Source organism: Fistularia commersonii, chromosome 6 (assembly GCF_037954325.1).
Source record: "Fistularia commersonii isolate RoL2024-O1a breed Wild chromosome 6, RoL_Fcom_v1.0, whole genome shotgun sequence".
Lineage (NCBI taxonomy): Eukaryota > Metazoa > Chordata > Actinopteri > Syngnathiformes > Fistulariidae > Fistularia > Fistularia commersonii.
In genome coordinates this window covers 6,629,652-6,656,262 of record NC_141289.1, presented here as the reverse complement: position 1 = coordinate 6,656,262, position 26,611 = coordinate 6,629,652, and the positions used below count along the sequence as shown (strand labels likewise).

The following is a 26,611-nucleotide window of genomic DNA, read 5'->3' as shown; positions in this document are numbered from 1 at the left end:
TTGGACAGCTCTATGGGAAAAAAGAGGAAGGTTATCATTAAATAGGTCTGGATGGCGAGGAAGGTCCTTCTTCCCGGGGGCATCTTTGATCTGATTGGCCATTGACATGACACAACCGACCAATGCACTAACAGAAGCAATTCTACAAGGAGGTGGTTCAACTCTAGCAGTACACAAAGGGGGGGAAGGGTTGTATGTCTCTATGTGAGGTGCGAATAAGAGGGTAAATGCTTATATATATTTATACAACCTGTGAATGATTGTACACATATATATGCGAATGAAAGCATGAATGATTGTATGTCTCGATATGATGCGCAAATGAGAGAGTGACGGTTGTATATAAAGACCTGCAAATGAAAGAGGGAATGCTTAAGTGTATGACGTGAAAAATAGTGAATTATTGTATGTCTCTGTCTGATATGTGAATGAGAAGCTGAGTGGTTGTATGTCTCTATATATGTCCTTGTGATTGGCCGGTCCATGGTCTCTCGACCAGTTACAACCGGGATAGGCTTCAGCTCCCCCACAACCCTGACTGCAGAATAAGTGCTATAGAAATAAATAAATGAATGAATTAATGAATGAATGAACTAAGAAGCAGAGAATATGAAGGGAAGTCTCAGTGAAGGTCCATTTCATGATTTACCATCTGCATGTTAAGGGTCCCACCCCAAGGAGCCTCCGGCCGCCTTCTGCGACACCAAGCCCCGGAGGCCGGCGTACGCCTCTTCATCGGGCGAAGAGAGGAGGGGGTCGGCCGAGGACGAGGGGGACGAGGACGAAGAGGACTGCAGGGAGGAGGAGGAGGAGCAGAGGCCGCTGTGCTCCGGCGTACTGGGCTACCCGGTAGTGAGGGACCACGCCCTGGGTCTCGGGCTCGCGAGACCTCCGGAGGTGGCGGCCGAAGACAACACACAGAACCACAAGTATAAAGGTAATAGCGGCAGCTTCCACGCCGCTTCCCTACATTTCCATTTTCCACTGGTCTCATTCCTAATTCAGAAGTTAATTTAGAAAAAGAAAAAAAAAAATCCCCAAAAGGCCCCAGAGGAGTGAGGGAACGTCACACCTATTAAAAATCCAAACGCGGATTATGAGTCATTACGGCGAAACCCTAAGAGCCACTCCGTAATGAAACGTAAGAGGATTATATCCGCCAATCGGGGTCACCCTTTCGGATCGGAGGTCGCGACCACGTAAAGGGTTTACAGGGAATGCCGGCTGGAATTGTGTTGACACTGCTGTCCCCGCTGCGTTTGCTTGCAGCGGGCTCTCTTCACAAACGTGATCCTGATTCCAGTTAAACCAATTATTTAGGTATGGGTTAAGAAACGGGCTTTTTCTGAACAAATCGTACTTTTTGTATATTTTACTAATTTTCCCAAGACACCTTCGGTACACTCATTGGCCAAGCCCATCTCAGGCTTCAACCTCCCGAGAATCAAGGCTCCCCTGGTTATCAGCTGCCAAAAACATTAATATCCAGACATTCGGCCGTAGCGGAGCACTGCCTGTATTGATTATTATTTTTTACAGCTCGGTGAAAACAGCAAGTGGGAAAAGTCCATCTGATCTCCACTGCTCACTTGCTTTTTCTCCCTCGCCTGCAAAAAGTAAAAAAAGAGAATTCCTGACTCCTCTGCAGTTCTCTTACTCCTCTGCAGCTATTTACTGATGATGTTTGCGGATGATATTGTAATCTATCGTGAGAGCAGGGAGCAGATGAGGGCACATCTGCAGAGGTGGAGGTATGCACCTGGAGAGGAGAGGCGTGAAGGTTAGACAGAATAGAGTGTGCGAATGAGAGGGACAAAAGTGGAAACATGAGGCTACAGGGAGTGGAGATGGAGAAGGTGGAGGACAGCACAGAGTGCAGAGCAATGGAGGGGGGGTGAAGAAATCCAAATGTCTGTGTTGGAGTAGAATACGAACAGAGGCCAGAACCTGAAAACACCACCACAGAGTTACATGACCCACTTCATATTATCATGCTATCTTAACAAGGGTGATGAGGTTGTACTTCTAACCAGGGTTACCTCCTTTGTAGAGTGGATGATGGAGTTCAGGGGGTGAAGCCAAGTGGAGGGAAGATAGTTACCCTGACAGACACATGTGATAACAGACACCATTTACACTGTGTGTATGTGTGTGTGTGTGTCGAGCAGAGCGCCATGGTGACGACTGGGCGCCCCCACGGCCCAGTGTGGCTGCGGAGGAGGATGTGGAGGCGGCGCCAGGGTGCCGGGAGATGGCGGGCGGCGAGGACGACAGTGACACGGACCTGACGTATGGGGAGGTGGAGCAACGGCTGGACCTGCTGCAGCAGCACCTCAACAGGTGGGGATACTCGGATACAGGCCATAATAACCCCCGCCCTCCCCGGGTCTCCTGCATGCCCTGGCAGCCGATCTGTGCCCTCGTTTGTTTTAATCCCCCCCGGCTTTATTTCTGATCCCACTGTCTGATTGTTTGTGAGGACGTGCTGGAAACCTGCGAGCTGCGTTGTCACAGCAACACCTTCCAGGGGAGTTTTTCACGAGTTATCGTTCGGGCGGATTTGAAATCGGAGCTGGGGGTAGATGACCTGGAACAGGTGAACACACCTGCTGCAGGTGATAAACATCACATATAAATCGCACACATAGGAGATGGCGAGGGTTAGGCATTTGTGTGAGTAAGAGAGAAAGAGAGAGAGATAAAATGAGATGGTTGAGATGGTTTGGACATGGGTAGAAGCATGCTGAGGTTGAAGGAGACCTAGAGGAAGCCCAGAGAGGAAGTTTATGGATGGAGGGACTTTGGTGTGAGAGGAGCGGGTTAGATGGAGGGAAATGATCGGCAGGGGAACCCTTAAGAAGAAGAGGAAGGTTTTGTTGGTATATGGTCGCATATCCTATGCATTTCCCGAATGATCCAATGATGAGATTATTAGATGGCGTCGCTCTCAGGAGGAGATCTAGGCAGGCAGTGCCAAGAAATTGCGAGCGTGGCGTTCAGTATCCAGCTAACTTCCAGGGGATGAAGAGAAGATGGAATGCTGCAAAACCAGTATGGTAGTGGTATGCACAGTCATGCATGGTCTGCATGAAGATACATGAAGCTGTAAAGGAGACACATCAGGACCTGCAACTGCCGAACTATACAACAAACACACACAATCACACACACACACCCGATGAAAATGGAAAACACCTCAATGACGAGTCCAGCTCCTCTGGAAGTGTGGCAGGCAATAAAAAGGGCCAAGACAGACTGATGGGTTAAGAAGCCCCTCAAGGTTTAAGGTCAGGGGTGTAAGGCAAGGAAAAGGGTTGCTGACTCCAGCTCTTCCTTGAAAAAGAGAAGGAGAATGTCTCAGATCACCCATGGAAGAGTTCAATAGTGTCAAAGGAAGTCCAAACCTAGCTCAGAATAGGCTCAGGTTCACACCTCAGCCTGTGAGAATCAATTCCCCGGCTTCGTCATGATGCTACTGTCAGAAGCCCAGGGGAACATCTGGCGGAGACTTGCCCTTCAATATTCGCTACAAAATGCTCAAAAATGCGCAGTTCCTGGAGGTCCAAGGTGAGGTTGACCCGGCGGTTGTGAGTCATTCAGAGATTTTGCACTGAATTTTAAAAAAGAACGTGATATGGCGTGGAAATGAATAACCTCCATAATTCAAATTCTTGATGTAGCCGGTATCCGATTGGCCGTGAAACTGCAGTTGACGAACGGCGGCCTTCTGATTGGCTCCCATCATCTCCGTAATCATGTGTAGATTTGAAAGTTCAAGCCAATTACATCCATACAACCAATATGTTTGGCTCTAAAATCAAACAGGAAGTAGACCCGTGAGCGCCGTAATCCAGACGGCGCCCTGAGATGATAATCCATGGTCATCGGGCACCATGAGATAATCCTGGAGGATTTGGACAGCCATACCGTATTTCAGAGGTGAAGAACACAAACTTAGGATGCCCTCTCAAAGATAGAAAGAACAACACTTGAAACCAGTTGGTGAAAAATAACCTTCACGGTGAACGTGGAACTCCATCCTCATCACAGCAATGACGTCAGCTGGAGGAGGAGGGAGGCCTGGAAACCTCCCCTCCCCACTCCACTCACTGTTTTTGGGTCTCAGATTAAAGCCAAGGGCTGAAAAGAGCAGAGCGGTGATTCACCGTCTCTCTCACACACGCACACGGGCACACACACACACACACACAAACACTGACACACACACACACCCTCCTGCATTAGTGGATGACACATGGCTGATGTTTAGCACCTGCCATTCCCGCGCTGACGACTGACTGGTGCAAGATCTCAATGCGCGCAGAAGATGCTCTACTTTTTTTTCTTTCTTCTGATTTAATAATAACGTACACATGTTTGCAAATGAGAACCTCAAGCAGCTCTGGAGCTGGTGGAGCTGGTCCAGCAGGCGTGATATAAAGGTTCCACACTCCCCCTAGTGTTGGATCGGAGTGTGGAGCAGCTCACCACTTTTACTGTATATATATATATATATATATACATATTATTTTTCTGTCTTTTTTTTTTTCTTTTTTTCTGCCGACATCAGACTGGAGTCCCAAATGACGGCAGACATCCAAGCCATCCTGCAGCTTCTCCAGAGGCAGACGGCTGCAGGGCCTCCGGCATACAGTACCGTCAGCTCCAGCCCCGAGTTCCACCAGGTGCCAGCCGTCCGGGCGCAGCCGCTGGCTGGACTCCCTGCTGAGCTCAGCCTGGGCCCTGCAACTCCTCAGCCTCAGGTACAACATACACACACTTTACAAGCCTCTTCGGGCCAACAGAAAGTCCCCTTAGGTCTTCCTCTAGGCCGCCAACCTCAGGATCCTTTGAACCAGATCTTCTCCATCCCTCCTTTGACCATGACCAAACTATCTCAGTGTGACTTTTTACTCCAGAACATCTAGCATGTTCTACCTCTCTGATAGACTCCTTCCTGATCCTATCCATTCTCCTAACTCCCAAAGAGGACCTTCCCCACCTCTAGCTCTGTCCCCTGTCTTCTCCTCAGTGTCTCCAAACCAAATAGCATGGCTGTTCTTCGCATTCATCTTCTCCACCTTTCCTTTCATACTTTTTTTAATCACACAACTTTTTTGTGAAACACATGTTCCTCCACCTTTCCTGCACCATCTCCATTGCTCTGGACTGTTGACCCTCGGTATTTAAAATCCTCTCCGGAGTCTCACCCTTCTCATTCACACACGTATTCTGTCTTGCTCCTGCTAACTTTCCTTCCTCTATCCAGGTCATATCTCCACCGCTCTAGATGTTCCCCCACCTGCTCATCTGCAAACATCGTAGTCTATAGCTGTGCATTACTAGCATTAATAATGATGGCAAAATCCCAGGAATCAAGTTGCTTAGACGTAGCTAGAGTTGTTCTTCTTCGGTTCATCCTGACTTCTTCCTCCATTCTTTCCCCCTCTTAGAGCCCTACCCCAGAAAAGGCCGAGAGCCGATCCAAAGAACTCTCCCCCACCCTCCACGTAGACCCCGCTCCGGACGCCAACTTCTCTGGGCTAATGGAAAGCGACGCTGACTCATGGCGGAGCCGCGGCGGTGGCGGCATGGACTCCGCGGAGCAGCGAGACTCTCAACAGCCGCAGAAGTTTCTGTCGGGTCGACAGGCTTCGCTGCCCGACGTCCCCAGCAACTCAGGAACGTTGGGGCTCCACAGGCCACTTTCTGACCCAGGACTTCCAGGACAGTAGCCCTGCCCCTACGTCCTTCCTCTACCACCCCCCTGCCCAGTGATGACTGAAGGTCTTCTCTCAAGCTTGACTCAGGGTCTAAGAAACAGACTGAATATGCAAAGGAAAAAAAAAACTGTAGACTTTCTTCCATTCCTTTTCAGAACATCTGAGCTCCAACCCTTCCGACTATCTGATTTAGATCTACTAAGTCTATTTATACAGAGGTATTTATACACTATATAATTATATGTGAAGTCATCATCTACTGTGTACATATTTCAAAATTATCACTGCCAGCAACAACAAGGCACTCCATGTGCTTTTATAAAAAAAAAAAAAAAAAAGAAAAAGAGAGAGATATGCATGTTTTGGTCTTCATGCTCTTCCCATCACTCTCTGTGGCATGTTCCTGACACACACACACACACACACACACACACACACACACACACACACACACACACACAACACACACACACACACCCTCACAGCGCAACGCAGCAGGTAGTCATGCTCACACTTGCAGTGAACATGTGTCATCTACGACTCGTAACTTGAACCCCCTCCCGCCCCTTGTTCTCCGGAGTCGGACCCTCCAAGCAGCAGCTACGAACGCTCACCACAGAGATGGGCTGGTGTCTGCAGTGCAGTGCATGTGCAACGCATGGACCTCCGTAGCCATAGCACAAAACTTCGGACAAGTCATTGAGAGCAATAACGACAAGCAGGAGGAAAAGAAAATGAGGGAGAACGGAAGGAATCCAGGATATTCGATATTGTACTCTGGGGACTCGTGTCGATCTGCAAGTGAATGGAGTACAAACTTGGAAGGGTTACTGATGGAAAGCCCAAAATAACCCTAAATTCAGACCCAATCCAAAGTAGGCACAAGCTTGGGAGTGGTGCCGTTGGAGAGCCCACTCCTGGCAATGCTGGGGTCGGTCCAATTTCCATCGCTCCACCGTATACGGTTCATCAGATATCAACGATTCTGAGAATTTCAACTCTGGTGATGGTAGTTGTAACCACCTTGACTAACCTTAGCCCTGGTTACTTTTGGTTTTAATCATTCAAAATTCATGTCATTCTTCAAGTGAATGGAGCACAAACTTGGTGCTGATACCAATGGAAAGCCGACATTTACCAGAACCCTTACCCTAACCGTAGCTCCAGCCTTAAATCAATGCTAGTCCTGAAAGTCAGACAGGCTTGGAAATGGTGCCGTTAGAAAGCCCACCCAAGACAATGCAGGGCTACGTCCAATTTCCATTGCTATATATCATATGGTTCTTCAGTTAAAGTATTTTGAGGATCACTACTTTGATGATGGTGGTTATAACCCCCTTACCTAACCTTAACTCTCATGACCTTGATTTATTTTTTGAATCATTCAGACGAGTCTCAATCAACAAGTGTGATCTTTCTGAGTTCATAGTAACTGCTTTATTGATAGATACATTATATCCTTATGAAGCTAGTGCCGTCATGAATTAAATAGTAATACTTGCCAACTAACCCTTCATTAATTGGATGGCGAACCCCAGGGGGCTCTTTAGTGACATCCAGATTGGTGTATCGAGGCCGCAGAAACAGTCGGGTAGTCAGACTGGATCAAACACAGTGGAATTAAATATTCACTCAGCTCCTGAGGGAGGGTTGGGGAGCACAGCTGAGGGCCAATGAGTCACCTAGAAGTTAAGGAGATACATGAGGAAGAGACAGGCAAGAAGAAGATATCTACATCTTTCATGTAGATCCATTCTAGGATGGACAATTGGACATTTGTAAATTGTTTATGCTAAACGATTTAACGTGTCACACATTTATAATCAATATCATTATTATCATAGGCTTTAAGGGCAGTAATAAAAACTGAATTAACTCGTTCAGGACCTATTAAGGCATTAACTTGTGCTAATTTACGTCCCCTTATTGTAAAACAAGACAATAAGCTTCGTATGACGTTCCATGGTTGAATTTACAAAAAAAATCAAGTTACAGACAAATAAAGAGTTGAAGACAAGCAATCTTCACCACCTGCACTGTTGCAATGCAACGTCAGCTGGTCGGGGGAGGGGGGGGGAGTTAAGACTGCTGGACAGGAAGCAACATCATCCAATTAGCTGGAGGGGACTTTACCATAAGATGTATGCATGCTTGAGGTCTTCCATTATCTCCTCCAAGTACACGTTCATGAATTTAGAGAAGAAGCATCTTCAGTAGAGGTATGAAATGTGAAAGCAGAAAAAATACAAAATAAAAAGGAACTCAAGTTCCGGGGCCGAGGTCTCCGCCCGGCCCTCAGTAGCCTTAGCTTTAATAGCCTGCTCTCGCCTTTAACAAAGGAAGCGGTTAGCGAGGTTGGCACTCCACTGCCCTCGCACATGTAAATGTTCCCGCCATCTCCGCTCCTCTTTAAGGCTGAACTGCATGTTGAAGATGAATTAGTCATTTTAGTTAAGCATCCACATGAAACCCCCAACGGGAGCTCACCTACTGCATGAAGACTGCACTCGAGACACCTATAAACGGTCTTGATCTACTTGTGTGTGTGTGTGTTTGTGTGTGTGACGCAAAGCGTGAGATACGGCACATCCAGAGAGCAAAATGCGATACCTATTTTTCTAAAGCAAAATGTTTCATTTGCCATTATTTTTCTATGCTGTTTTTATTTGCAGTGTTTGTAATTCCTTTCTGAAGTTGGAATGACGGCGTGCTGACGGCGTTTAGCCTCTTTATGTAGCAAGCGGCGGCGGCGCAAGCCGAGCAATGTGTTTACTGGGTGTTGTTGAAATCTGTAAAACTGATTTCGGACACTCTTGCTTTTTTTCTCTCCCCCGAATCACGTCTGCATCGTTTTTCTAAGGAGACCGGAAAGGTCCCAAAAGGTGACACTTGGTTAGATACCACACTAGAGTATCGGTTGGAAGAGATACTTCCACAAGATTATCTCGTTCTCATGATATCCTGTTCGCACAAGATAATCTCGTTCTCACAATATCACACGTGCACATGCTATCTTGTTTGCACATGATAATCTCATTTGCGAAGATACTGTTCACACGAGCTACGTCCACACGTGTTATCTCATTCACTTGAATATCCTGTTTACAAAGGATATTTCGTTCGCACAAGTTAACCTCAATTGCAGATGACCTGATCACAGGATAATCTGGTTCATATTAGATATATAGCTATAGCTTGTTCAAACAAGAGGACCTGGTTCACACAAGATATGCTCTGCGAACATAAAAGTAATTCCCCAACAATCTTATTTGCACGAGCACACATGAATATCCAAATGTCTTTGCTTAACCACAACTATCTTCTTCCAATCAGGTAAGACTGTCATAGCGCAAAGCGTTAACTTGTTCGAATGAGATAACAGGTTGCGAAGAACAATAACCATCACCTTTTGGGACCTCGTTGGCTCTCCGTTTCTTTTCCATTTTGATTCTGGCACCTGGAAACCCAACACTCCCTTTCTGGCTCTGTGAAACCCTGATAAGACGACTGAGAAGGGGTTAGCGAGACACAAGTGGAACAGCAACTTCTTATCAGATGCTCCCATTTCCTGGGAGGGAGAATGCGGGAGAACATTAGCATAATGCGGGATTCAGATGAGATTCTGAAGATTCACCTGAGCAACACACACATGCACACACACACAAACACACACACACACACACACACAAACACACAGAGCTTACAGTAGAATGTGGGGTTTTCTGTGATCCGCTTTTGTTTTCTCAAGCACAGATGTAGAACAAGAAAAAAAAAAAAAAAAAAAAAAAAAAAAAAGTTGCTTCAGCCGACACGTTGGAGATGCCTGGGAAAACGATGTCCACAGAACTTTCATGGGACTCGCAAACTTTTGCACAGAGATTAGAAAACCTTGCTGTACTGGATCTAAAAGTCACTTTTTAAATCTAGTACTGTTCACAATTGTTTTTATGCATTTTTTAAATGTTTGCCACTGTATTTTATACAATGCAACACTTAACAGCTAATTTGAATGTTTCTGTTCTGAACTATATTTAAAAGAAATGAAATATATTGTGTAAATAGCCTGGCAATGCGCAATTGTTTAAATGAATAAAAACCGAATGCAGATCGAATGAAAAGTTTATTGTGAGTAACAAAAGCATGATCTTTCCTCTAACAAATGGGTTATTCCATGTGATTAGACCTCACCATTGCAAACCTGGCTGTGAGAGGGACTGGGAGGAAAAAAAAAAAATATATATATATATATATGACGTAAGCTGACAGTCACTTTGGCAAGTTTGACATCAATCTTATACATAGAGCTACTCCATGAATGCTTACACAGTTTAATACAGATATTTAAAAAAAAACACACAAATCACTTCATCTGCACTTAGGAGGACCTTTAAACTAAACAATGATCCCGAATAATGGCACTTGCACTCAGTTGAGGCATGGAAGCTGGGAGCAGCTCCCTGGGCTGAGGGTCTACAGCTAAGCTTCCGTCTGTGTTAACATTCAGGGGGCGGAGTTGGTACGACACTCGCCTTGCGCTGCCGGACAGCAGCGACAGCGCTTCGCTTCACGCCGACCAATTCGTTCCAAAGCTTGACACTGGTGAAAGACATGGTGAGGCGTGTTTGGCAGTGTGACAGCTGCAGCTCGGCCCACTGCCACCCTGCACCCCAACATCAGTTTGCTTAGATGCCGGCTGTCACGTGAGGTCACTACTCTTCCCCACCACGTGAACCTGAAAACATTTCACACCAGTGTGACAAGGGTTCTGGATGGGAAGGAGGGAGCACTATTGTTCACCGTATCCTCGCTAGGAGAAGCTGGTCACTGTGTGCTGTCTTCACTACAAATTGCTCCCGTGAGAAACCGGAGACGGGGTGGAGACATCTCGTTAACGCAGGTGTCAAAATGGGGGCTCTCGCAGAACGCCAGAGCAGCACTTTAATACCAGCGGCTTCAATTTAAGAAACTCCATTCTATCATATTTTCATTTGCAGACGGCCTGCCACGCTGCGTTCCCAAACTCAGAGTTTGGGAACGCAGCATGGCGATAACGCCGTGGTCAAGCTTTGGCTTTTGGGAAGCAAAGAGACGAGACATAAGAACAGAGGCCACAGGCGAGATTGGCCCCCCGGTACCAAATCATATTAAAAACTACTGTACTCATGAGAACAGACTGGTGCGCTCTCCTCACAGCGTTAGTGTCAACGTCAATGACCTCCAGCCAGGGTGGAAAAGGTCTCCGCTGATTGGTTAGAAACAATAAAACAAATCAAAAACCCTCCCAAAAAGAAATTTGTCACAGTGGAGGCAAAGTCAGACTAAATGGAAACAGCGATTAGATTGAGGGTTCTGACTTTATCAGGCAAAACACGTATATTTTTAGTGTACAGTTTTTGTTTTTTTAGAAAATAATCATAATGCAGATGTGGTTTATATTTGCAAATGTGAGACGTCAATGTCCCACAGAGGGTTTCCCTCGGCACTGCAGACCACTAATGTGTGTACATACACTAAACACCACCGACAGGTTTAATATTACCTAAAATACAAGTTGTTGTTTTTTTTAAGTTAAGTCCATCCCCTTGAAATAGGGTGAGAAAATATTAATCCAGTTCAACAGATATGAAGGCCTGAAAATGAACGTGAACAAACTGGATGAAACTGTTGTATTGTATTTGATACTAAACCTGTCTGTGTCCTCAATGCTGGATATATATCAAGTATTTGCGTATATATTTGTGTGAGCGTAGAGCCAACACATCCTCAGCGCCTCCCTGTGTCACATAACAAGACTAAATTAATACAGCAAGCGTTAGAAAGCGATCTGTCTCCTGCGGAGGACGGGGGACGGCGAAGGGGTCTCCTCGCCATTCAGTCAAACATACTGGCTCTTCTCGAGGTTCCGCTGTGGCGTCGGTCAGTGGTCCACCACCAATCGGTTGGATGAGAGCCACAACCTCAGGGTGCGGGACAGACATCGGCACTTAGATGGCCATCGTGCACAGGATGAACTGTAAGGAGAGGGGAGACACCACAAAGCCCTTCTATAAGAGGATATATCTTGCAACTTCCAACTGCAAATATGTGTTTCCAGTGTTTCCCTGACACAAACTGTCCAAAACCAGAAGAACTCCCTGAAATATATCGGGGATCCAGGAGGGATTATAATAAAGGTCAACAGAATTATATACAGCCAGTCGTCGGTTTTCAACGTCCTCCACCTACAGAGTTCCATGGTTACATCCCCATCTCCAATAAATTTATAAAGCAAGTTTTATTCCAATGCACACCATTTGCGATGCTAAAACAAATTTTGCACAGAAACTAGTTGGGAAGGGGAACAGACAAATATGACTTTGGAAATGCTTTGCCTTCAATATGGCTCCAAGTCAGAATCTTCTGACGGCAAAGCTTCAAAGGAAAGCCATCTCTACTTCCACGGAAATGAATTTCAATCTAATAACACTCCGAAAAGGGCAAAACACCGTTGAACATTGGCCAGTCACATGACTTAAAAATCCTGTACAGCACTGAACTACGTTTTACACTGCACCGTAGGACCAGAATTTCAGCATAAGTCAAGGACCCCCTGTGTATTTATATGCATATATTTTCCGAGCCCTGTGGTGGACGAGACAATAGTGCACCTTGCCTTTCATCCAAGCACAGATTCCTGATGAATATATGGAATGTTATTGTTTTTTTTTCGTTAGTAAATTCTACACGTACTGTGTATATACAAATATCTACCACATTATCATCTGTTGATATGAGATGCCTTGCTGTCACTTTTAATGTTGGCTGATATAAAAAGAATATTACTAATGTAAAACTTCTGACCATCTCGTTCTTAATCTGGACGTCAACTTATCTTCAATGTCTGATTTTACTGAAGGCCATCAGTGCGCGACAGACGCCGACCGTTTGATTCAGACACGTCTACTCACATCATCATACTGGAAGTTGACGGATCCCTGCTGCATGGTGTCTCTCCGCTTGAAGCTCTCTGCGGTACGAGAAGATGAACAGATCACTCACAATCTCAGCGTCAGCATCATTCAACACCAAGTCACTGCAATAAAAGATTTGCGTGCCGGATGGACGGGAATGTCGTGACGCTTGTCTGGGAGGAGTGAAAGTGTCAGATGGAGAGGATGCATCTGTCCCCTCCAAACTGCAAATCACATCCACACAGAACGGATGGAACGGACGAGCGCAAGTGTGTGCGTTCAAGTACCTGTGAGTGCTCGCAGTTTGACAGCACAGGCCACGTAGTCATCGAAGAAGATTCTTCCACCCTTGTTGTAACGCTTGATGATGGCGTTGAGGGCTTGAGGACTGATGCGGTAGCCTGCGTGGGGGAAAGGTAAGGTAAGACTTCCATTTTAGGCAGCATCCAAGTTTCGAGTCCATCTCTGAGGATGCAGAAAGCCCAGCAGCGCTTCATGCTGACAGCTGAAAGCGTCACCGCTTGGAAAATAAAAACTTACGACATGAATGGGCTGGTGTTAGATTAACATTGCTTCGTTTATGATAAAGCCCAATGGTAATAACCTAGCCGAAAAGCCACCCCTGTTTTTCTATCAAAATATTGCAACACTCCCTTTTTTTATTTCTCCTTTATTTAACCAGGAAAGTCCCATTGAGATTAAAAACCTCTTTTTCAAGGGAGTCCCTAACTCACCCGAAACAACAACAAAATCTGTATCATCAGTATTACAATCATTTTTCCAAATTTGATTGTTTTGTTTTTTTTGTGCATTCAAACGGATAGCTAAGGCTGCGAGGCATAGATCTATTATTTAGGTCTCAGGTACCACCTTGAGAAATGTCCCCTTCCTTCATAAACAATTTAAATTGATATAAGGATGAAGGCCAGCTATTTAATCCAGGACTGTGATGTAAATGTCAAAAGAAACTCTTTTTCCACTGGGTTCAGTTTGCTTCTTTGGTGTACAATATAATAACTAGATGGTTTACAAAAATGTAAATTGTGAATTTGAGTCATGTAAGGGGTCGGTATATTAAGTATATACTTCTGTCTACTATTTTGAGCATGCTAGGAGAATGAATTATGCATGTGCATTTTATAAATGATCAAATATGTTGAAAATAAAAATCCAAATAAAGAAATAATACAAGTCATGTGACTGATAACCATGCTGTGCAGGAACACGATCATGGAAAATGACGGCTTGCTGTGAAGTTCATGTCATAAACATTGGAGTGAGATTTGCCTCTGTAGGTTGAAAGCAGCAGAGATTACCAGAGAGATGGATCACACCTTGTAGCACAGATTGCAGCCTAAATGACTTCTATTAAGTCTAATTAAGTGCTATTAAGAATGCCATTAATAATCCATCCTCTCACCCATAGCGTTGATGGCCTGATTCATCTCATGGGGCTCAATGGTGCCGCTCCTGTCCTGGTCAAACATCATGAAGTTCTGCTTCCAGCCGTTCAGCGCAGTGAACAGCTCCTTGAACTCGTTGAACCCCATTTTGCCAGTGAAATCCCTCTAGTGGCAGTCTGGTAAAGGTTATATGACTCACAACACATGAGTAATGGCGACATGTTACGCTGGATAAACCACAGGTGGGGGGAAAACGCAAACAGAGGGCTTTTTCTTTTTGTTTCATCCGACCGTTCAAACAAGCATTCACACACCCATCATCAATAAGTGTCCATCTTTTGCTCAGAAACCCCTCCATACGGTCCACAGGGGGTCAGGGATGAAAGCGGTCACACCAATTTCCAGGATGTTACTGATGCCTTAGACCAGTAAGGAGGATCCCATACTGTAATCCTTTATCATCTCCATGTGTGCTAAATTTTAAGTCTCAAAGTTTGTGCGATAAATACGGAATCATCCACTGTTCTGAGCAAAAGAGAACAGTGAGAACAGAGCACTGTATTTCTGTCAAGGGTGTGGTTGGTGGAATGTGGTGTTAAGTAACAGTCCCCGCCCACCCCTCAATAACAGTGGTATGGAAAGGATACATCCAGCATTGCAATCATGATCCGGCAAGTATCCAGGCTGAACGCTGGGAAGAACAGGAACAGAAGGAGAATTATTCAGGGACAAAGGTCACCCTAATAAAGGCCTCGGTGCGAAGAGACTACACAAAAATAATGGCTGTGGCATCAGACTAAAAAAAAAAAGATGCATAAAATGTTCCTAACATTAATGAAGTCTTATTCACACTTTGAGGCTCCAATTACCTTCTAAATAGACAAGATCCAGTAACTTTGAGGATTTTCATTTGGCTGTATATTTTAATCTCCCAAGATAACTCTTTGGTGATTCATCTCCCTCCCACCTGTACCGGTTCCGTGAAAACATAACCGGCCAAGATATTCAACTATAATATGAAGATTTCCTGCTAGTGAAGCTTCAATTTAAAACATTCAGGAAGAAAACACCGAAGGGAAATGGCATTGGCAATAACAGGAGCCAACTGTGTTGATATGATTTGGTACAGGATGACAAAACACAATAAATTTTGATGCAGAAATAACGTAACTACACACTCGAAAAACTCTTTTCGTTTTTCAGGAATATCACACTAGGTGAGAAATAATATCCATTATAGGTCCCCAATAGATAATAGGCCCGCTGGATAATGAACTCACGTGAGTAGCTACCGGTGAAACCAGACTGAGTCAAGCATCTCTGAAGCTCCTCAGCGTCGATCTCCCCGTCCTAAGTTGAATGCAATATTGAAATAAAAATAATACATGACATTTCAATAAAATTTTGCATTTACAAATGTATAAACTGGATTTAGGCAGAGATAAACAGCAATGCATTATTCATGGGTTTTAGTCAAAAATTCTCTATACATATCCAAGACACACATGGGAATTGAAAAGTTGTTTCTCTCTCTATAAATTAGTATGACAGAAAAAGTGAAAAAAAAAAAGTAAAATAGAACATGACATTAAATATCTCTCATGAAAACAAATATACACACATATAAATATATATATATAAATATATATAAATATAACATATATATATAAATATTTATATATTCAAATGTACAAAATTTAGTTGCAAAAGATTCCTGCTGCTGTATAGATATCCAAATATTAGTAGATTTTTTTTTTTCATTCTTTCCTACTGTAGACCTACATAAAACTTGCTGACATGCCTGGGGGTTGAGAGGGTTTCTTTCTCTAAGTTGTATTAATAACGAGTGGCCTTTTTTGTGAGTAATTAAGATATATTACTGAATGACAAGAATAAGCATATACCCTCAGGAGAGTCTCATATTGTGCAAGGATAGCCAATATCCTGGTTTACGATGTCTAATTCATCATCAGTGCCACATTTTTACAGGTGCACTCATTAAAACTGAAGGGAGATGGAATAAATTCAAAGCCAAAATGCATCTGGACCTTTTAGCTCAAAAGAGAATTTACAAACACCAGACATAGCTGCAGCGTTTCTTCTTTTTCAGCTGGGGTTGTAAAATGTATAAATCTGTTGTGAAAATGAAAGTTTCAGGGTAGTTAAAAATATCGGGCCTGAAATGAGAACAATAAAAGCACTGTCAGTGATGGTGACACGCTTACCTGGCCAGCTATGGCTGTAAAGTAGCCCCACATTGGATCAGTGGCAGGTGGCGGTGGGGCACCATATGTCCCTGGATAGCCTCCTCCATATGGGACATATCCTCCCTGGGGTGGTGCACCTCCCATTGGACCACCCATCTGGCCAGGCATTGGGCCCCCCATATGTCCTCCTGGCATCCCTTGGGGTGGCATCACCTGGCCCGGCATGCCTGGCATGGGACCCCCATACTGCAGAGATGAGAGGAGATGATTTCATCTATTTATCTCTAGACAGAGATAAATCAGAGATCACTGTCATAGCCCTTGAATTCAAAAGATGACTGAGTAAGCTCGTATGAACTGAACTACTTGGATGATGAAAGAATTTATTATCATGTATAATTGGTATAACTAAGATTCACTCGCTTATTTCAGGTACGGTATAAATATCATGTTAGTGCAACCTATAATACAAAAATATTACACCACCAAAATGTAGGATTAGAATAAATCACTACTATCCATCCATACCTGATGGCTTTTTATCCTTCTTGGTTTGTTTAATATAAAATTATTGGGGAACGACAACATTATAAATTTGTAATAGGTTTGGTACTTTACTGGATAATACTAATTTCGCAACACATGGGTGATTAGAATGGAGGGGAAATATATGAATACAACTTTGTGCACAAGAACCATTAATTTTAATTAAATACTGACTTTGGGACTGCTGATTAGGGATTAAAGAACAATCCATGAATTACATGAATTTGTTTTCATTTGAGTCTTTTTCTATCTTTTTACAATTCTTCCAGGCAATTGGTGGACGATACCAATCCCCTTTCTTGGACGGTTTCCTTGAAATCTCTGTAATCTGCCCTCCAACTGCCTCCTGATAGCCACACATCTGTGGGTCATAGGAGTTAACGGCTCCTGTTATCTGCTTGCGCCTTCACCATCATTACTTAACGTATTCGTGAAACATTGTTTGAGACACTTATAAAGCATGTGCGAGGAGGGACCATGTAAGGTTCCGTTACTCCATACGGTTCTGTCTTTGTAAGCTAGCAAGTTTCAACATTACTAGCGAAACTTCCTTTTATAGTAGCAATATATGTTGCATGTAAAGGAGGCGTGGTATTTCCGGGATTCGTTTCTTACCGACCATAACACCACGAAAAAGCTAGAGAAGGGGAGAAAAAAACGAGACGACTTTGGTCCTTAGAAGATGTTTTGTTGTTTTTAATCTATATACAGAACAGGAACTAGTGATGATACAGCTCGTAACCAGGCAGCTGAACCGCTGCTAGCTACAGGCTAGCTCGGTCCGGGATGCTAAGCTAGCGTCGCTCACTTGTCACCGCGCAGACGCGCTGGTTCTACTCACTCCGCCGTATCCTGGATAAGCCATATCGACGATTCGAGCGAACTGTCACACTCTTTTTAACAGCTTAGGAACGCAGCTGCTGCCGAATCTGGACGATTCCAACGCGCTTTCCAAGTTAACTTCCGAGAAGGAAAAGGACTATGACGTCATATCCGGGTTATCGGGTCTTTGCATTGTCTGATGGCTCCGTTCAGCCTGTAGGGTGCGGGAAAGGATAACCCCGCCCACTGCTGCTGTCAAGGCCCGCCTCGTACATTCAAGACGAGCGGGACTTCGTCCGCAGGTGTGCGGGGGGCAGGTCGCTGCAGGTCCTGGCTCTGCAGGGAACATTTAGAGTGCAACATACAAGAAATAATATATTCATCGGAAAAAGTCACTTTGGCCTGAGGGCTTCTTCTCACTAAAATAAGATGGACTCACATAGTAGAGTGGCATTTTCCCCTGTGCTACTTAAGCTGTTATAACTGCAAAATAAGACTGTAATTACTTTAATATAAATTCGTATGTCTTGGCTTAACGTTAAATATCGTTGTATTTCTTATTAATGGATTTAGTTTTGCTATGCTTGACTGGACTTAGCTGGTTCTTCCGGCTGCAGTGAAACTATGGCCCCTGCTCACCACTAGATGTTGCTTTCGCAGCTTCTGCATGGGTCACAAAAGGCTTTTCTTGAGATGTCTGTGAGGCTCTCTGTATGAATTTATGCACCCATGGATCCACCCCGTATACACACCAACACACAGGAAACAGGGATTATGTATTTTACATTATGATGAGAACATTGAAACCTTTGCATTAATATGAGATATTTATGGCATGCATGAGATCAATACATTGATCGTTGTGATAAGCAAACTAAACTACAATGATTGTTACCAATCTTACCTTTCAGAGTGATTTTGGAGTGATTCCCCTGCAATATAGATGAGGGAAGAATTTAGGAAAAAACAATGATTTTTACAGAACAATGATCCACATCTAGATGTACACTCATCTGAGCCAGATTTCAGATAACAAATGAGAGCGTTTTCAACATATATGAGCCAATCTTCTCAAGGACCGGTTTGGTTTCTTCCTGAAATGTGTTCAGTCAAACCTCACCTTGGAGGAACTTTAGCAGGTAAAATAAAGTTTGAATGAGAGCCGTGTTCATTCCTCCGGCCATTATGTCCCAAGGCCATTTACTGTTGAATGAAAGCTGGAATTTATTTTTTCTTTGCCAGCATGCTGTATCTTGTCCCTCTCACACCGTCCAGGGGTTCTCATTGGGGTGACAGTCGCTCCCCTCCCTGGAGGCCTGGCCCAAACCCTCACCGTTTAAATGCTTCCTCTTGCTGTTATAGCCATTTGACATGTGATCCCACAGAACCACATGCACAAGCGTTAGACATAAATTTCAGGTCACGGTTTTAATGCTAAAATGTTTGCTAATTTACACTATTTGCACTTCCCCGGTAGTTTCTCTCACTCTGAAAAACATTTTTTTTTAGGTTAAACAAAGTTCAAAAGCCCAACTTTAATCTCTACCGCACCCTTTTTAAACCGCAACGATTCCTCAAAGGAAAACTCAGCCTGCCGAACTTTTACGCAAAATCCTGCACTGGCTCGTCCCAAGGTAAATTACCTGCCAAGCAATTAAGATTAGATTCCAAAAGTAAAAAGTGAAGGCTGCAGGAAATAACATGATAGAAGATACTGCATTTCAGGACATGTGCTTTGCCGGCTGATTTCTAATATAAATCGAGGGTCCACCAATGGGGAAAACAGAGGCTTCCAAAACGCCAAAGAATCCCACTAGAAGCCAAGAATGCAAGTATAATATCAAGTTTGTTGATAATGTAAATCCCAGCTCATCTGTTTATCCCTGTGATTAAAAACTGGAGGCATTCCTTTGGAGGATCCTCTGGGGAGGGGCCGTCGTCGGGGATCTCCATACACAAGTACGCAACGCGTAAACAGGATCCTCAACCCGATGCTGCAGAGGGTCACCCTGTTTCCACCGTAGTTAGCTTACTGCCTGGTTCTTCATCAAGAACTGGAAACAAGAGGATTAAATTGTGTAGCTGCTGATTAAATCATATATTGATTCATCATTTAATGTTGATGAAATAACCCTAAGTTATAAGCACAGAGAGGCAAATTGCTCCTGCGGCTGGAAAGAGAGGAATAGCAGGGGTCTCAGAGAGCGCCTGGACTCAGACCAATGTGGGGGGGACCAGAGCAGCTTGTTGATCTAGTATCTGTAAAAGATGAGGCGAAATTCCACTTTCCACAGAGACTCAGGAGCAAACCTGTGGATGAGGTGCGGATCTAGAGAAGTGGATGACCTTTGCAGCAGAAATGGCATATCCTGTTGGAGCAGCAGAAAGTCTGATATCACGAGGGAAACAACAGCATCAGTGCAGCCAAATAACAGGAAGTGAAGAGTCACCCACCCTGTTTGTCATGGCCATGAAACTCATCATCACACCGCGAGAAAGAGGAAACCGAAGGGTAAGAGGGAGGCCAGATAAGGACTGACAACAGGACGTGAACGACGGGTGGATGAGCTTACCATGGAAACACCCCAGGTGCCAGAGAAGGCCAGGTGAGAGTTACAACGGATGGTATAGCAACAAGCAGTGGAAGGTGAGAACACAAGAGAAACATCTGCTTGTGGAAGCGCCAGGTCATCCCATTAATCAGGGAGAGCCGCATCAGTCACCTTGAAGAAATGACCTGATGAATCACTTCGGCTCAGAGGACATCCATCCCAAGGGAGAAGCGAGAGGAGCATTAAGGTGTCCGGGCAGGGCAGGTCTTCTCAAGGCTGACCTATGGGTCTACCATGGCTGGAGAACTGAATTCTCATCTAAATCATTGAAAGATCTACATCCGAGACAACAACCGGGCGCAAGAATTATCATTTCCTCCAGTGGACATGTCCATAAATATAGCCAGCTGATTGATCGGTCTGATTCCCGAGCTCCTCCTGGTCTGCCAAAGTGCTGTTGATCAAATAAGTGGCTGCCTGCTGCTCAAGGTTCATCCATGATGGTTAACATAATTTGGATGCTGTATGAATAAGTGCATGCGACCACAAAAAGGGCTTCATTCCTCTTCTATTTCTTACATCTGACGATAATAACGCCCTGAATTTTCTGTAAAGCCTCTCATTTATTGACATGCTCATCCATTCATCTATTCATTAACTGTTGGATAATTTTCTGCTACCATTCAATTTTCTGAGATTCCTACTTCTCTCTGCACTTTTCCATTTCTCTCTCTGAGACATACTCCCACTGATGTTCTCACTCCCATTAATCATCTCAAGGTCCTGCAACGGACTTGGAGATAGGTACTGTCTTACACCGGTCTTGATAGGTACTGTTCCACATTCCATCCTCATCTGTCTTACACCCCCCATCTTGTGTGCAGCACTACACTTCTAAATGTCTGTATTGTTCACTCATTGTATAAAAGGGACTCACAAAAAGCATCAAATTAAAATCCTGCTGGAAGAGAGGCACACACAGTTTCTGTCTCTGTTTCTCTCTGCTCCCCAAAGTTATGAACTAACTTCTGATACACCAGGGCTCATCCACCCTCGGCAGGGAGATGTGGACCCTGGCCTTGAGCTGAGAGGACGAGGAGCGCCCGCCGCTGTGGTTCCTGGGGGTCGCCACCACTATCTCGCCTACAGACCATCCTTTACGTTATCCACACCGCTTATCCTGCACTCAGGCTTGCGAGGGGGTGGAGCCTATCCCAGCTGTGATTGGACGAGCGGTTAAGTTCATCCTGGACTGGTAGATTACAGGGACACATATAGAGACATCCAATCATTCACCCTCTCATTCAAACATCTAGACAATATGGGGTCTCCATGAACCTCCTGCGTGTTTGGACTGCGGGAGGAACCTGGAGGAAGCACACATGGCGAATCCACACAGAAAGGCCCGTTTTGGAATCGAACCAGGAACCTTCTTGCTGTGAGGGGGTGGCGTTGACTGCTCCATTGCACGTGATAATTCTACAAATTATCCTTGTTCACGGTCTGAGTCCAGGGACACCCGCACTGCTGCAGGGGGAGACTTTTTATCCAGAAACCTTTAATATCACATGACCTTCTCTCCTCCAGTCCAACGTCCTCCCCTCCCCTGAGCAGCTCCCTGCCTGCTTTGACCTTGAGCTCCGGCGCCAATGAGTGAATCCAAGGCAATACTGTAAAGTGCCATCCATTTAACACTCACCCCATGTGTGCGTGAGATTTATCGTCCCAATACGGCCAAATGTGTTCACCGCGTCACCTATAAAAGACGTCTGCTGCATTTCGTGTCACCTTTCGAGGCAGTGCTCTTCAAACAAGCGGCTCTGCATTAGGAAACAGTTTCCCCCAGCCGTGTGTTTGCAGAGGACGTCCGGTGTAAGGGGGGGGGCTGAAGGGAAGAATACCGTGTCCATTCCTCATAAAGGCAGCGCCTTATATTTGTTAAGCTTTTAACAGGCTTTTACCATTTAACGGTGCCGCTTTTCGCCCCCGCCGTGTGCATGGAGGGGAAAACGTGCGCAGACGCAAGCTGTCGTGTTACGAGCCCTGACTCAAAAAACGTGCTTCCGGGCTATCGTTCAGATCTGGCTCGCGTTATCAACACCAATCTGAGCCACGCATTTACGTTCTCGATGACTCCGGATCCCTCGGGTTATACGATTTATCGCGCTTCTTTCAGGAAGTAGACGGAGCCGATGAAGGTTCGATTGGCTGTTTGCGTCGTAAAGCTCCTTGCTTTTTCTTCGGGTTATCAGATTACCGCTATCAGACGATGTTGTGTCAGTTGTTTCAAGACAGTGCGTTGGCAAAGGCCATGCCAGAGGGCTGCTATTTTTGTAAGTTGTCCTTTTTTGTCATCATAATCCATATTAGGAGACATCATGCAGCAATTCATCATGAGGGTTTTCCAGACTTAGACTGCAAAGAAATTCACCTCGTTCTATATCATGTTCTAACTTCTTCCTTTTCTCCTTTCAGCTTTTCCCTTCAGGGGTCGCCAAAGCGCATCAACCTTCTCCATCTAACCCTATTCTCTGTATCCTCCTCTCTCACACCAACTGCCTTCATATCGTCTCTCACTACGTCCATAAATCTTCTCTGTGGTCTTACTCTCGACCTCCTGCCTGGCATCTCCAATTCCAGCATCTGTCTACCAATATATTCACTATCCCTCCTCTTTACATGACCCAACCATCTCAGTCTGGCTTCTCTGACCTTCTCCCCAAAACATCTAACATGTGCTGTTCCTCTGACAGACTCATTCCTGATCCTATTCACCCTGGTCACTCCCAAAGAGAACCTTAGCATCTTCATCTCTGCAACCTCTAGCTCTGCCTCCTGTCTTTTGGCAATTGTAACTGTTTCTAGTCCATACAGCATCGCTGGTCTCACCACTGTCTTGTACACCTTTCCTTTCATTCTGGCCAATAATCTTCTATCTCATTGTACCCCTGACCCTTTTCCCCACCCATTCCAACCTGCTTGAACCCGTCTTTTCACTTCTTTTCCACATTCTATGTTGCTCTGGACTGTTGACCTCAAGTACCTTAAATCATCCAACTTCTTGATCTCCACTCCCTGTAGTCTCACCGTTCGACTCAGGTTCTTCTCATTCACACACATATACTCTGTCTTGCTGCAACTAACTTTCATTCCTTTCCTTCCCAGAGCATACCTCCACCTCTCTAGATTTTCCTCAATCTGGTCTCTGCTCTGACTACAGATCACAATGCCATCTGCAAACATCATGGTCCATGGGGATTCCTTCCTATCACTCTTCTAGCATCTGTCAATACGTTTCCCTCTCTATCCTTAATCACCAGACCTGTTGTACATCCTTTCTATCTTTATCTATCTGTTTCACCAACCTGTATAGATCATTGTCTCCCTCCTTACTGTCCAAGCGAGCATACAGGTCATCGTACGGCCTTTGTTTCGCCTTTGCTACCCCTATCTTTACCTTATGTTGTATCTCCCTGTACTCCTGTCTCTTCTCTTCAGTCATCTCAGTGGCCCACTTCTTTGCTACCCTCCTTTCTCTGTATATACTCCTGCACCTCCTCATGCCACCACCAAGTCTCCTTATCTACTTTCCTTCCAGATGATACACCAAGTACTCTCCTACCCGTCTCCCTGATAACACTAGCTGTAGTAATCCAATCATCTGGAAGCACTCCCTGACCACCTAGAGCCTTTCTCAACTCCTCCCTGAACACCATACAACACTCCTCCCTTTTCAGCTTCCACCACTTTGTCCTCTACGCTGCCTTTGTCCTCTTGATCTTCCTTGTTACCTGAGTCATCCTACAAACCACCATCCAATGCCGTCTGGCTACACTCTAACCTACAACTACTTTGTAGTCACTGATCTCTTTCAGGTTACCTCGTCTATACAAAATGTAGTCTACCTGCATGCTCCTACCGCCGCTCATACAAGTTACCCTATGTTCCTGTCTAGAAAAAAGTGTTCACCACAACCATTTCCATTCTTTTTTGCAAAATCTACCATGATCTGTCCCTCTGCGTTCCTATCCTGTATACCAAATCTGCCCAGCACTTCTTCATCCCCTCTATTGCCTTCACTAAAATTCCCATCTAAGTCCTAACCAATTACCACTCTCTCATCTCTGGGAATATTCTGCTTTACTTCATCTAACTCATTCCAGAACTTCTCCTTCTCCTCAAACTCACATCTCACCTTCGGAGCATAGCCACTAATAACATTGATTATCACACCTTCAATTTCCAGTTTCATAGTCTATCTGACATTCTTTTCACCTCTAGAACATTCCTAACAAACTCCTCCTTCAAGATAACTCCTTCTCCATTTCTCTTCCTTTCAGTTCCATGATAGTACAACTTAAAGTCTGCTCCTAACCTTCTACCCTTACTACCTTTCACTGTGGTCTCCCGGACACACAGTCTATCCACCTTCCTTCTCTGCATCATGTCAAAGAACTCTCTACCTTTTCCTGTCATAGTCTCAATATTCAAAGTCCCTACTCTCAGTTCCAGAGTCTTGCCTTTCCTCTTCTCTCTTTGCTTCAGAACTCACCTTCCTCCTCTCCTTCTTTGGCCTACAGTAGCCCAGTTTCCAATGGTTCCCTGTAGGTCATCGGTACCAGTGGCGGTCGTTGTTAACCCAGGCCTCGACCGAAAGTTTTACACCGGATGCCCTTCTTGACGCAACCCTCTGCATTTATCCGGGCTTGGGACTTATGTTCTGCTATACGATGAAATACTGATTTGAGTCTGTCAGGATTAGCTTAGCATAAATTTACTTTCAGCTGGAAATATCAACACAAAGCTTAATCGCTGAATTATTAAATCATTAAATACTCACCAAGAGGTTGTTGACTCCAGATGTAGGATTGTTAAGGCAATTTCCTCACAGCCAGACGGTCCCTGGTTGGATTCCATCATGGGGCCTTTCTGTGTGGCGTCTCCATGTTCTCCACGTGTCTGTGTGGGGTTCCTCCGGGTTCTCCAGGTTTCTACCTCAGTCCAAACACATGCACAGGGTTCATTGGAGACCCTACATTGTCCAGATGTTTGAATGAGAAAGTGAATAGTTGTATGTCCCCATACGATGTGTGAATGAAAGGATGAATGGTTGTATGTCTCTTTTTGTGCATCCAATGAGATGAGATAGCTCCTGCACCCCTGCAACCCTGAGTACACATTAAGCAGTATAGATACTGAATAAATGAATGAATAATTAAATGAATAAACAACCGAATAATAATAGCATGAGCCAAACCAGTCTTCTCAATTGTACAATGCTACCAGCTCTCCAGTAAGATGTAAGCAAATACCAATGTATAAGTGTGTTTATGTGTGTGTGTGTGTGTGTGTGTGTGTGTGTGTGTGTGTGTGTGTGTGTGTGTGTGTGTATGTTATGGTTGTTTACTCTTTCAATGATTGCTTGCTGGCCCACTCAGAGTAGGGGAGGGCTGCTTATCTAATGTGTGTTATTCAATTAGTCCTGCAGTCTGCGTGTTTAAAGTCATAGAGTGTGTGTGTGTGTGTGTGTGTATGTGTGTGTGTGTGTGTGTGTGTGTGTGTGTGTGTGTGTGTGTGTGTGTGTGTGTGTACTGTCGAGACGCTCACATCATTGTGGAATCCGGTGGCGACTCTCTGCCACAACCCATCGTCTCCACGAGCCGAGAGGACAAACAAGACTTCCCACTTGATGGCAGGAGCTTTCCCACAGGAAGCCTTATCTGGGGTGTGTGAGCAGAATACACAGCTGTAGAGAAAAAGGAAGAGCTTGTTTTCTTGTGGCCTTCAGGATCATCTCAGTTGTGGGTGGGTACCCACCCACTCTCCTCAATATCCGTGGAGCTGCTGCAAAAAGCAAGACAACATTTAGAGTGTTAATACTGGAGTATTCTGGGGATTCCAGGTGGGAGGGAGAAGGTCGGCTTCCCTGGAAAGCACCTCGGACTGCAGTGACTTGAGTTTCTGAAAGCTCTGCTGCCTGGGGTCTGGAGGCTCATGATGATGGCGGGGGGGTGAGGACGTCACAGTAGATGAGGAAGGTTTTGAAGAGGAAGCAGAGACTGCAGACGATGGAGAGAAGATGACTCTTAGTCATGCAGCGCTTACAAGCTTCTTCCTCATTACTGAACACACCTTGGCTTTTAATACATTCATTCCTTCAATCATTCATTCATTTTCTACACTGCTTATCATGCACTCGGGGCAGGGGGGGGGCTATAGAGGCGGGGCTCACCCTGGAGCCATCACAAGGCCACTTATAGACATACACCCTCTCATTCACGTCATATAAGTGCATTCAATATTCATCCACTCATTCACAAATTGAATAGATAAACACAGCCCTTCACCCTCTCATTCATATCACCTAGATATATGCAACTATTCACTCGCTCATGCTCAAGTCATATA

At 44.8% G+C, this 26,611-nt stretch overlaps 2 protein-coding genes across 6 annotated transcripts in view; one reads left to right on the top strand and one right to left on the bottom strand.

The window, feature by feature from the left end:
- LOC147233246 (voltage-gated inwardly rectifying potassium channel KCNH7-like) overlaps positions 1-9,835 on the top strand; it is an 81,483-nt gene extending 71,648 nt beyond the window's left edge. For all 4 annotated transcript variants that reach the window (XM_086147858.1, XM_086147857.1, XM_086147856.1 and 1 more), the window contains 4 exons: positions 665-937; positions 2,169-2,340; positions 4,571-4,763; positions 5,454-9,835. In XM_086147858.1, coding sequence (XP_086003984.1) covers positions 665-937; positions 2,169-2,340; positions 4,571-4,763; positions 5,454-5,735 — 920 coding nt within the window. In that variant the 3' untranslated portion in view covers positions 5,736-9,835. The remainder of the gene's footprint in view (positions 1-664; positions 938-2,168; positions 2,341-4,570; positions 4,764-5,453) is intronic.
- LOC147233245 (sorcin-like) lies at positions 9,825-18,342 on the bottom strand. 2 transcript variants are annotated; one of them, XM_086147861.1, is made up of 9 exons: positions 18,291-18,342; positions 17,671-17,987; positions 16,302-16,529; positions 15,357-15,426; positions 14,724-14,767; positions 14,094-14,241; positions 12,961-13,074; positions 12,671-12,729; positions 9,825-11,734 (listed from the first exon to the last, which is right to left on the bottom strand). In XM_086147861.1, the coding sequence occupies exons 2-9, from the start codon at positions 17,692-17,694 to the stop codon at positions 11,708-11,710; spliced, it is 714 nt and encodes a 237-aa protein (XP_086003987.1). In that variant the 5' UTR covers positions 17,695-17,987; positions 18,291-18,342; the 3' UTR covers positions 9,825-11,707. The 2 variants fall into 2 exon arrangements, with proteins under 2 accessions (XP_086003987.1, XP_086003988.1); XM_086147862.1 differs by lacking the exon at positions 18,291-18,342 and having other exon boundaries at positions 17,671-17,997.
- Positions 18,343-26,611: the final 8,269 nt, after the last annotated feature.